Source organism: Papaver somniferum, chromosome 4 (assembly GCF_003573695.1).
Source record: "Papaver somniferum cultivar HN1 chromosome 4, ASM357369v1, whole genome shotgun sequence".
NCBI lineage: Eukaryota > Viridiplantae > Streptophyta > Magnoliopsida > Ranunculales > Papaveraceae > Papaver > Papaver somniferum.
The window spans coordinates 4,092,835-4,104,262 of NC_039361.1; the positions used below are offsets into that span (position 1 = coordinate 4,092,835).

The 11,428-nt window shown below is 36.3% G+C and overlaps 4 protein-coding genes and 1 non-coding gene across 5 annotated transcripts; all 5 read right to left on the reverse strand.

Annotated features, from left to right (window-relative positions):
• Positions 1–939: 939 nt before the first annotated feature.
• LOC113271830 lies at positions 940–1,500 on the reverse strand. Its single transcript, XM_026521753.1, has one exon. It carries the CDS (start codon positions 1,498–1,500, stop codon positions 940–942), a length of 561 nt encoding a protein of 186 aa, XP_026377538.1.
• Positions 1,501–2,381: 881 nt separating this feature from the next.
• Positions 2,382–3,164, reverse strand: LOC113273439. Its single transcript, XM_026523155.1, has one exon. It carries the CDS (start codon positions 3,137–3,139, stop codon positions 2,402–2,404), a length of 738 nt encoding a protein of 245 aa, XP_026378940.1. The 5' UTR covers positions 3,140–3,164; the 3' UTR covers positions 2,382–2,401.
• An 830-nt stretch (positions 3,165–3,994) lies between these two features.
• On the reverse strand, positions 3,995–4,067 carry TRNAE-CUC. The gene has a single exon. It is a non-coding gene; the product is annotated as a tRNA-Glu (tRNA).
• Positions 4,068–5,419: 1,352 nt separating this feature from the next.
• On the reverse strand, positions 5,420–6,797 carry LOC113273441 (chaperone protein DnaK-like). Its single transcript, XM_026523157.1, has 3 exons — positions 6,667–6,797; positions 5,990–6,418; positions 5,420–5,913 (listed from the first exon to the last, which is right to left on the reverse strand). The coding sequence occupies exons 1-3, from the start codon at positions 6,745–6,747 to the stop codon at positions 5,674–5,676; spliced, it is 750 nt and encodes a 249-aa protein (XP_026378942.1). The 5' UTR covers positions 6,748–6,797; the 3' UTR covers positions 5,420–5,673.
• A 1,547-nt stretch (positions 6,798–8,344) lies between these two features.
• On the reverse strand, positions 8,345–9,777 carry LOC113273440 (chaperone protein DnaK-like). Its single transcript, XM_026523156.1, has 3 exons — positions 9,617–9,777; positions 8,931–9,368; positions 8,345–8,847 (listed from the first exon to the last, which is right to left on the reverse strand). Exons 1-3 carry the CDS (start codon positions 9,692–9,694, stop codon positions 8,608–8,610), a joined length of 756 nt encoding a protein of 251 aa, XP_026378941.1. The 5' UTR covers positions 9,695–9,777; the 3' UTR covers positions 8,345–8,607.
• Positions 9,778–11,428: the final 1,651 nt, after the last annotated feature.

The following is an 11,428-nucleotide window of genomic DNA, read 5'->3' on the forward strand; positions in this document are numbered from 1 at the left end:
AACATACACCATCGGCTTGTTTTCAGTCAGTGCATCCTTGACATGTTCTCTTGGAAGGCTCATGCAATTGACGATCTATGTTAGAAGATAGTGCCACACCCACGGCATTGGTTATCTGTATATCGGTTCACTTGGAATCGTTTAATAGGAACTAGTTTCTAATTTGTAGCGTAATTTAACTAAGTACTCATCATCACGCAGACCATCAATTGTCACTGAGTCTGAGTCAGGTCATTAGATCAATGTACATCAACCGATAAGATGGCTGTGTAAGCAAAGACAGGTGTGCACCAACATTTTGAATTGGTTCAATTCGGCAATAAGAATCTTGACAGCCTAGCCAGATGATAATTGAATATATAAAGATTGTCCGTGCATCCGCAATATATGCTTACCTATATTTGATCCTTGTTTCCTGATCTAACAGCATTGTTATTATTTTTATACTTCTAAATGGTAAAGGTCAATGGTGTTCAATTAGATTGAGTGAAGATGCGCTGCATATTAATTATGAATCATGTTAATAAAACTGGAAATAGATTAGAAAAGGTAAATTTCTCATTTGAAATTACTAGACAGTTAGAATCATCGGGGTTTAAGTTGCATCCAGTAAAAAAGCTAAAGATAATTGTAATGAACAAATATATGTAGTCAAAGAATTTGTTGTATTGATATTTACTTTCTTTTTCATTTACAGTAATGTGTACAAAAATCCATGAGCATTTTCATAATAAAACGCGAAAATGCTAATGGCTGATCAGTAGCCATATATGTTACTACTGGTTGAGGATGTTGAGGAGTGAAGCTCTGTTCTTGATTAAACACCTGAAGACAACTTCTAGTTTGTCTTCAAGATCTTCAAGGGTCATTTCAAGGGCTTTCAATGTCTTTTGCACATTGTTTACTTCAATGCCTTTGGTAAGGGCTTTGACTGCAATGTCAAACGTTCATCACTTCAGAAGTTTCTTCATCGCATTTGTGTGCAACTCGCTTGTTGAGAATCAATTTAGAGATCAAGGACTTGTTTTGTTTTGGCTCAGACACAAAGGACAATAGAGATTCAAGAATAGCAAGAGTAGTTGCTTCAACTTCTCTTAGGATACTACTTTCGGAGTCGATTTTCTTGTTTTTTAGATCTGAAAGGCACTTGCGGATCACCTTAGTGATCTTCTTTCTTGAGATCATGTATTCAGAAACTTCATTTGATCTTCTAATGGATGATTGGACTTCTTGAACGGATTGTTTCATTTGAGACAAAACATCCTTGGCAATACTACAAACATCCAACACCTTGATAGATCCATCCAAACCAGAGTCTAAGCATTCCCCATCTTGGGTAGAAAGGAAATCTTCAACACACTCATATAACTTTTTGAGACCAGATAAATTTTGGCTGATTGATGAAGATGCTTTTAGTTGGCACAATTGTTCCTCCACTGCAAGAGTAAGAGGATGGGAGTTTTTAGGTAAACTGATGGAACGAACATGGAAGGAAGCCATTTTGAAATTGAATTTGTAGAAGTAGAAAGCTTATTAAAATTCAGTTTTTTGGATGAAAAATGAATACCTATTGTGCAGCTTATATACACAAAGCTGAAGGAGACATAAAGAATCTCAATGCAACTGGCTCTCTTAACCACTTACTTGTTTTGTGCTAGCTTCTGATTTTATAGCCCGTGTCCGTTGGTTGCTCCTGATTTAAGCAACACATAACAGATAATAATTGGAGGTAATCACCACGTCAGTATCTGAATTTTGTCAGTATATGAAATATATATATGCACGACTGAGATTGTCGCTTAGACAAATGGAATATGACAGCCTTAACATGTATGAGTGAGTTAATGTAAGCGTGTAATCCCGTTGGTTGATTGTCATTTATGCATTCACAGATTTGTTCATCAATGCACTGTCCCGTTGTTTCCTAGCAACTGGAATCTTCACACGCACATATGATTCATACAACTCAAAGTCCACGCAGTGTTAAGCCAACATTTGGAATAATGACAGACTGCTATCTATGTAATATATGGAAGTTCATGCATGTGCAAGATATGCCTACCTTTAAGATCTCATGTTCCCTAACCTAACACCATTGTTATATATTTTTTAATGATTCGAAATGGTTAAGGTCAATGGTCTTTAGATCGTACGAAGATGCGCTGCGCATTATGAATCATGTTATGCATAATTTGAAAATATGCATTAGAAAAGGTAAAACTTCCGTTTGATGATTGGGATGAGACAGTAAAAATAAACTTGAGATAATTCGTGAAGAATTAGTTGTATTGATATTTACTTTCTTTTCATTTACAGTAATGTACGTACAAAATTCCATGAGCATTTTTCATAATAAAAAGCGAAAAATGCTTATGGCTGATAGTAGTAATATATCATGTTACTACTGGTTGAGGTTGTTGAGGAGTGAAACTCTAGTTTTAATCAAACACCTGAAGACAGCTTCTAGTTTGTCTTCAAGATCTTCAAGGGACATTTCAAGGGCTTTCAATGTCTTTTGCACATTGTTTACTTCAATGCCTTTGGTAAGGGTTTTTACTGCGGTATCCACCTCCATTACTTCCGAAGTTTCTTTGTTTGACAGTTGCTTGGTTAGCATCAACTTAGAGATCAAGGAGTTCTTTTGTTTTGGTTCAGACACAAAGGACAATACAGATTCAAGCACTGCAAGAGTAGTGGCTTCAACTTCTCTTAGAATAGTAACTTCAGCATCGACTTTCTTGTTGTTTTTCAAATCTGAGAGGCACTTGCGGATCACTTTACTAATCTTCTTTCTTGAGATCATGTATTCAGAAACTTCATTTGATCGTCTACGGATGGATGACTGTAGTTCTTGAACAGATTGTTTTGTTTGAGACAAAACATCCTTGGCAATACTGCAAACATCCAACAATATGATAGATCCATCCAAACCGGAGTCTAAGCATTTCCCATCATGGGTAGAAAGGAAATCCTCGACACACTCATATAAGTCTACAAGACCAGATAAGTTCTGACTGATTGATGAAGATGAGGTAGCTTGTTCAGTAGCTTTAAGTTGGCACAATTGCTCCTCCACTGCAAGAGTGATAGGATGAGAGGTTTTAGGTAAACTGACGGAACGAACATGGAAAGAAGCCATTTTGAGAAAATTAGTTGAAGATGAAAGTTTATTAGATTTCAGTTTTTTGGATGAAGAAATGAAGACCTGTTGTGAAGCTTTATATACACAAAGCCGAGGAGACATAAAGAATCTCCGTTCAGGCTTTCTTAATCACTTCGTTTTGTTCTCATGTGCTTCCGATTTTATCGTGTCCGTGTCTGTTGCTTCCTCAGTTCCTCTTAATGCACGAGTGACATTGTCGTTTAGACAATTGGAATATGACAGCTTGCCTTGCCATGTATGGAGTTAATGTAAGCGTGTGATAATGTTAGTTGATTCACAGATCTGTTTACCGCTGCTGCGGTGTTCCCCCTAACAATTGGAATCTTCACATGCACGTACAAATCGTACAATTTAAAGCAAATGTTGTGTCACTATGAACATCAATATCTGTACATACAAAGGAAAAAGAGACTACTATAGATATCAATATCTGTTCAAGAAGAAGAGATGTGTATGACCTCTAATTTCCCAATCTTTGGTCCTTTCTTTAAAGCAGCATAAACAGTTTACATGAATCTCCCAATTTTTCAAAGCTGAATGTCTCTTAACTGTTCCAGTTTTCAGTGGCAAACAATTTCATAAGACATATCTACTTTTAGTTCATGTTAATTATGCTTCAAAACCGTCGATCAAAAACAAACATAAAAACTCATAATCGATGGAAGCCAAAATTTTGGATTCAGAGTACCGTACTAACTTAAACTCTACTCAAGGAGAATGCGAAGTCATCCAAGTCATTTCTTGTTTCAAAGCAGAATGCATTCACCATCGTATGCATAAAAAGGTCGTATCATTGATTCTTTATATGAGAGTTAATGTAGCAAAAACAAATTCCGTTGCCGGGACTTGAACCCGGGTCTCTCGGGTGAGAGCCGAGTATCCTGACCACCTAGACTACAACGGATCAGATGTCTACTTTCTGACCTGATTTTTATTTTGTTGTATACTAACCAACAGGACAAAGAGGAGGGCTGTGTTACACAAAACCGCAATGCCCCAAACCTCCAACAACCAAAACATGAAAGACTAAAGACTTTCACATCCAGATTCACAAACCCTAAATATCCAACAATTACAAATTTAAAAACGCAGCCAGGTGACAAAATGAACCCAATTTGCTATTACATTGTCCAGATTGATCCTTTTCATGGATACTGAATTGCAAGCTTCAACTCCATCCCCATTACAGAATTGGGTGTTTTCATGAAGATATTCTTCCATTGATTCTGTTAGTCCTCAAAGGGGTTTGTCAAGTTTGGGTAAATTAGCCCAGCTACAATCTGCTGGTCCATTTGCCGAGAAACCATAGAGCTTTTGCAGAGGTATCTAAGCCATCTATAACCCAGTTCTAGGTTATTTCAACTACTAAGGATATGATTCTCACTTATAGCTTTCATATGTAGCTTCTGAAAGGCGACTACCAGAACTAGAGCAACCATAGTCACAGGGTCAGCGCCAGGCAACCTCTGCCTATGTGAAGGAGTACCAATGAAGAACAATGCATTTGAAACACCCATAGCTATGGCCAGGGAGCCAAATGCAGATGCCCAGCCATGTTGCTGCAAATGCACTATAATAACATAAAATAAAATGAACACCTCTCAAAAGTGAGACTTGTAATGTTTACAATTTTCATCAAATTGATTGGCCTCGAAGGCCTGCTCACAGTGGCTCAAAAGTAGGAATAGCTGATCAAACTTCATGATTTGGCACAAATATACTCATAATGGCACATCAGGCAGTTCCTGGCTCAGTTTTATTTTATAAGTATGAAGGAGGGACAAGATACTTACAGCTAATCTGTTTCCAAAATGGAACACTTCCTACTCACATGATAAAGATACTGCAGCGAATTTCAAGCATTCTATACATCAGCAACAAACTTCAACAAGACTAAGAATGCCGGTTTAGTTGCTACAGAGACATTATGGAAGGATATTCCATGGAAATTTAGGGTTTTTACATTTCTCATTTCTGATGCTCAAGCTATTCAGGATAACGGGACTCATGGACATCTTTGGTCAGCAATATTGTTATATCCGACATACCAATATAAGTCGACAAAAAGCTGAAAATCCTAGACTCCTGCATTACATTTACATAGATAAGAACTGTAAATATCAACATGTTTACCCGTTTCCATGTAACTTCAACTGAAATGAGCTAGAACACAAAAAATCCAATATTATCCATACACCCACCTACCAAGCTAGATTAACTATGTCTTTGTAACATAACAACAAACCATGCCGAAAATTCTCACATAGAGTTGTTTTTTGATTGATATCATTAGATACAAAGGGCAGCATCAGAGGCTACAACTGACAAGAGTGCAAATTTGTACAGTCACAAAGCATGTCTTCTTTGTTTTCATTTTAAAATGCTAGCCTATGCACATACCCATAAACAAAAGAGCCATAACAAGTTATAACAGCCAAAAGTAAGCTCCGATCCATTGTTTCAGAAGTTAATAAAAAGAGAGAAGAAACTTTTCTCATGAGGAGTGACAATCAATCGATTGACCATGTAATTATTGTACTCTCATCAGGTCCACCAGCAACAACTGGAAGATTAAGCTTAATACCAGTTTCTTTCAAATTTGATGATGACATTCGTGCCATTGCCCTATCAACTGCTTCCTTAATCTTTTGGACCATCGCTGGATCTTGCTTCAAGTCATATAAACGAGTTTTTTGTAACCCGCTCAAAATTGTTTCTGACACAGACTTATCACCACTTAATATGAACTCCTAAGAGAGAGAGAAAATATCAGTAGCCCATAAACAACATCAGTAAAATCTCAAATGAACTAAAGCTATAGCATACCTTGATAGGAGGAACATCAAACACAGCCGAAATAACAATTAGTATACCGAACTCTCCCTTGCGAACATATGTCCCGTTAACATAAGGGTTGTCCGCTATGTCTGTAATAAACCTTTCAAAGAACAAACCAACATCATTTGTCGCTTCCATTATAATCTGTTTCTGATAGTCGTTGAGGTACGGAGGGATTAGAAATGCAACATTGGTCACTTTCACCCCAGGATCTTTCTCCACAACACCTTTATTTTGCAAGATAATGTCGTTAATCATTTCTTTAAGAGTCTTCGTGGTCACAAATAACATATCGCCATTAGGTGACTCGATTATCTTACTTATTACGCATCTCTTATCATCTGAAGTTTTGAAATTGAAAACCAACTTTTTTGGATTGGTCAAAGTAGTCTCACCCTTGGATCCAATCTGTGCATTCTATTAGACACACCAATAAGATACAAAAATCAAAAATTTATCTCTACACCCAACATCCTATTCATACTACCATATTGAAGGAAAAAAAAATTAAAATTTTATCTTCTGAATTGAACTGAAATTCCAGTTTAGTTAGATAATTGAACTACTAAACCCTAAAAGAATTAAAACCCAACCTAGTTTTCATGAAAAATCTAAGCATACGAGAAATTGAATCATGATAGAGTAAATAAAGATGAAGAACTTACACATTTAGAGCATAAAACAGAGGAAGAAGAACTACAAAGACCACGTCTAATCAGAGATCTGAGAATGATCGAAGCAGCCATAATAAAGATTATGAACAAATTTCCCAAGGAAATTTATTAAGAGCAAGGGGTAGGGTTTGGCTAGGGTATTTCTAACCAAAACCCCCCAAATCATGGTTGATTATAGTAGACGTGCTATCCGGTAGTAGATGATAATAAAAAGAATAAGCAGTTATTGTCCACTTGGAGATATATGAACAATTTTTTAAAGCTCAAACAATTGAACTGTAACAGGTAAGGAGTGCAGGACATGTCCATCAATTCTATATTAAGTTGAAAAGCTTGCTAATGACCAGGCAGCGGACAATGTTCGCTAAAAGTCTCAACAACCCATATAGGTCACTACGTGAATTTAACAGATAAACTAAAAATGAAAAGTGTTTGAATGTGGTGTGCAAAAAGAGCAGAGTTTCGTCCAATTAAAGAGGGAAGAGTGAAAACTATAGCTAGCGGATGCCAATATTAGCATGTCCCAACATCCCAGCAACAATCTGCTGGTCCATTTGCTGCGAAACCATAGAGCTTTTGCAGAGAAATCTAAGCCAACTAGGTTAATCAACTATGAAGGACAGGATATTCACTTATTGCTTTCAGTTGTGGCTTCTGAAAGGCAACTACCAGAACTGGAGCAACCCTAGTCACAGGGTCGCCACAAGGCAACCTCTGCCTATGTAAAGGAGTAAAACTGAAGAACAATGCATTTGAAACACCCATCGTTATGGCCGGGGAGCCAAATGCAGATCCTCAACCATGTTGCATATGGAACAAAAAGATAGAAGAAAAGGAAATCCTGTGTAAAGTGATACATGTAATCTTTACCATTTTGATGAAATTGATCGGCCTCAAAGGAGGAAACACAGGATCTAATGCCTGCAGCTCCACCAGGCCATGGTTTTGCCTACTCACAGTGACTCAAAAATAGGAAAAGCTGATCAGATACTCCATGATTTCGCACAAATACACTCCTGTCGGTTATTACAGTGGCACAGAAGATAACTCCTGTCAATTATTACAGGATCAAAGCTGCACTAATTTAGCCTTAGTGACTGAAGAGAGAAATGATTCTCAAAAAAAATATAAAATATTAACTTACAATCTTCCATCTAGGTCAGCCATACTTGGCTGAAAGTATCTTGGAGGAACAACCGAACAACTACACACATGACACACATACTGCAGAGAATTATTCAAACATTCTATATATCAGCAACTAACTTCAGCAAAATGTGATAGGTTTTATAAAGAAAGATTAAGAATGCTGGTTTTGTTGCTACAGAGACATTATGGAAGGATATTCCATGGATATATAGGCTCTTTACATTTCTCATTTCTGATGCTCAAGCAATTTAGGATAAAGGGACTCATGGACATCTCCGGTCTGCAATATTCTTATATCTGACATACCAATATAAGTCGGCAAAAAGATGAAAATCCTAGACTCAATGAGAACCGTGATTCCGTGAAGTTCAACATGTTTACCCTTCCGCGTAACTTCAACTGAAATAAGCTAGAACACACAAAATCCAATACTATTCATACACCTAAAGAGAAAAAGAGTACACCTATCAAGCTAGATTAACTATGTCTTTGTAACATAACAACATACCATGCCGAAAATTCTCACATAGAGTTGTTTTTTGATTGATATCATTAGATACAAAGGGCAGCGTTAGAGGCTACAACTGACAAGAGTGAAAATTTGTACAATCACAAAACATGTCTTCTTTGTTTTCACTCGAGTTGTGGTTAAAATGCTAGTCTATCTACATACCCATCAACAAAAGAGTCGTAACAAGTTACAACAGCCAAAAGTAAGCCCTGATTCATTGTTTCAGAAGATAACAAAAAGAGAGAAGAAACTTTACTCACGGGCAGTGAGAATCAATCGATTGACCATGTAATTGTTGTACTCTCGTCGGGTTGATCAGCAGCAACTGGAAGATTGAGCTTGATACCAGTTTTTTTCAAATTTGATGATGACATTCGTGCCATTGCCCTATCAACTGCTTCCTTAATCTTTTGGACCATCACCGGATCTTGCTTCAAGTCATATCCACGAATTTTTTGTAACTCGCTCAAAATTGTTTCTGACACAGATTTATCACCACTTAATATGAACTCCTAAGAGAGATAGAAAACATCAGTAGCCCATAAACAACATCAATAAAATCTAGGATCTCAAATGAACTAAAGCTATAACATACCTTGATAGGAACATCAAATACACCCGAAAGAGCAAGTAGTATACCGAATTCTCCCTCGTGAACATATATCCGATTAAGAAAAGGGTTGTCAGCTATGGCCGTAATAAAACTTTCAACAAACAGACCAGCATCATTTGCCGCTTCCATTATAATCTGCTTCTGATAGTCGTTGATGTACGGAGGTATTAGAAACGCAACATTGGTCACTTTCACACCCCGAGCTCTCTCCACATCACCTTTATTTTGAAAGATAATGTCGTTTATCATTTCTTTAAGAGTCTTCTTGAACACAAATGACATATCGCCATTAGATGACTCAATTATCCTACGCATTCCGCATCCCATAACATATTTGTAATCATCTGAAGTTTTGAAATTGAAAACCAACTTTTTTGGATTGGTCACAGTAGTCTCACCCTTGGATTGAATCTGTGCATTCTATTAGACACATCAAATAGTTATAAAAATCAGACAATTATCTCTACACCCAATATCTTGTTCATACAACCAGATTAAAATAATTTTTTTAATTTTTATCTCCTGAATTGAACTGAATTTTCAGTTCATGATAGATAATTGAACTACGAAAAACCCTAGAGAAATCAAAACCCAATCTAGTTTTCATGAAAAAGCTAAGCATAAGAGAAATTGAATCATGATGGTGTAAATAAAGATGAAGAACTTACACAATTAGAGCATAAAGCAGAGGAAGAAGTACAAAAACCACGTCTAATCAGAGATCTGAGGGTGATCGAAGTAACCATGATCAAGATTATGAAGCAATTTTTCAGGGGAGGGTTTAGCTAGGGTTTTTGGAAACCAAAACCCAACAAAAGAGAGCAGAGTTTCGTCTAATTAGAGAGGGAAGAGTGAAAACTAAAAAGTGGTTTTGTTAAGGGGTGACTATAACTAGTGGCTGCCTTTCGGACAAGTGTGCCTTATTAGGCCTACTCCTATTGGGAAAATTATTGTTTGGTCCTTTTTTAGATGGGCCCATGTCTATTTAGTCCTTTGGAAAAATGCATTTACTGTTTGGTCCATAATTATTTAAAAATATAAAACAGACAAAAGTACCTTTCCGTGTTAATTTTTACTTATTTTCTTGTAACAGTTCATTCGTCAAAATGAACTCCTGTTAATTTCTACTTATTTTTTTCAGAAAACCTATAAACCCCATATAAAAAAAAAAAAAAAAAAAACAGAGTTCAATCCAGAAATGAACTCCATATAAAAACCTAAAAAAAAAGTTCATTCCAGAAATGAACTCCATATAAAAACCTAAAAAATAACAGAGTTCATTCCAGAAATGAACTTCATATAAAAACCTAAAAAAACAGAATTCATTCCAGAAATGAACTCCATATAAAAACCTAAAACAAAAAGAGTTCATTCCAGAAATAAACTCCATATAAAAACCTAAAAATAGCAGAGTTCATTCCAAAAATGAAGTTCATTCCAGGAATGAAGTTCATCTTAAGCAACAGCAACAACAACAACAAAACGCATAAATCTTCATCTTCTTCATCATCTTCATCGACTTCACCAGCAACAACAACATCAAATCTTCATTAACAACACCAAAAAAATCAAGATCCAAGATGAAGATTTTAGATCCGAGATGAAGATTGAAGGTTATATACTTATATTAGTTTTCTTCATCGTTTTCTTCTTCTTCGTCATACACAACAGCAGAAAATCTTCAAAACTTCATCGTCTTCATCATATTCATCTTCTTCAACAGCAGCAGCAACAAATAGTGACGAAGAAACACAAAAATCTCTGTCGTCTTCATCATCTCCATCGTCTTCATCATCATATTCAACAACAGCAGTAACAAATAGTGACGAATAAACCAAAAAATTTCGTCGTTCTTCATCATCTTCATGAGCAGCAACAAAAAAAAGAAAAAATGGAGAGGAGAGAAACTAGATCTGAAAATAGGAGGAGAGAGAAAGTAAATCTGAAAATAAGATATTTTTTAGTGATTTTTTCTATATATATGGTCCCAAAAGGATATTTTTGGCACTACCTAGAGACAATTACATCATCCTAGGACCAAACTATAATTTATTTTTCCAAAAAGGACCAAACAGACAGTTTACTGAGTCAATTGGACTAGACTCTCTCTAATATATTATTCCTAGGACTATATGGTATTTCCTAAATTCCTATTTACATGCCAAAAAAAACCGTTTGACACACCAGGTGGCATGGAAAACGAGTTGCGTTATTATGAGAAACTATAGAGCGATAGAGTTTCTAGCGTACGATCTTGACAATATCGCCAGCGCTCGATATTGACCCTAGCGCCGCCATGAATATCGCTCGATATTGACCTAGCGCCAGCGTTATAATTAATATCGTCAACGATCGACTTTCTAACGCCAATAAATACTGCATCGTTTCTTTTTCCAATTCACACCTCCCGTCCCCTTCACTTCTAAAATCTGTTCTCTTTTCTTCTATTCTCTTCTCTTTTTTAGTTTAACAAAATTTTC

Bases quoted from the DNA above. Each gene is read 5' to 3' on its own strand.
- LOC113273439 (XM_026523155.1), bottom strand. From the start codon at position 3,139: ATGGCTTCTTTCCATGTTCGTTCCGTCAGTTTACCTAAAACCTCTCAT.
- LOC113271830 (XM_026521753.1), bottom strand. From the start codon at position 1,500: ATGGCTTCCTTCCATGTTCGTTCCATCAGTTTACCTAAAAACTCCCAT.
- LOC113273440 (XM_026523156.1), bottom strand. From the start codon at position 9,694: ATGGTTACTTCGATCACCCTCAGATCTCTGATTAGACGTGGTTTTTGT. The intron at 9,369-9,616 runs GTAAGTTCTTCA...TGTGTCTAATAG, and splicing joins CTGCTTTATGCTCTAATTGT to AATGCACAGATTCAATCCAA. The intron at 8,848-8,930 runs GTATGTTATAGC...TATCTCTCTTAG, and splicing joins TATTTGATGTTCCTATCAAG to GAGTTCATATTAAGTGGTGA.
- LOC113273441 (XM_026523157.1), bottom strand. From the start codon at position 6,747: ATGGCTGCTTCGATCATTCTCAGATCTCTGATTAGACGTGGTCTTTGT. The intron at 6,419-6,666 runs GTAAGTTCTTCA...TGTGTCTAATAG, and splicing joins CTGTTTTATGCTCTAAATGT to AATGCACAGATTGGATCCAA. The intron at 5,914-5,989 runs GTATGCTATAGC...TCTCTCTCTTAG, and splicing joins TTGATGTTCCTCCTATCAAG to GAGTTCATATTAAGTGGTGA.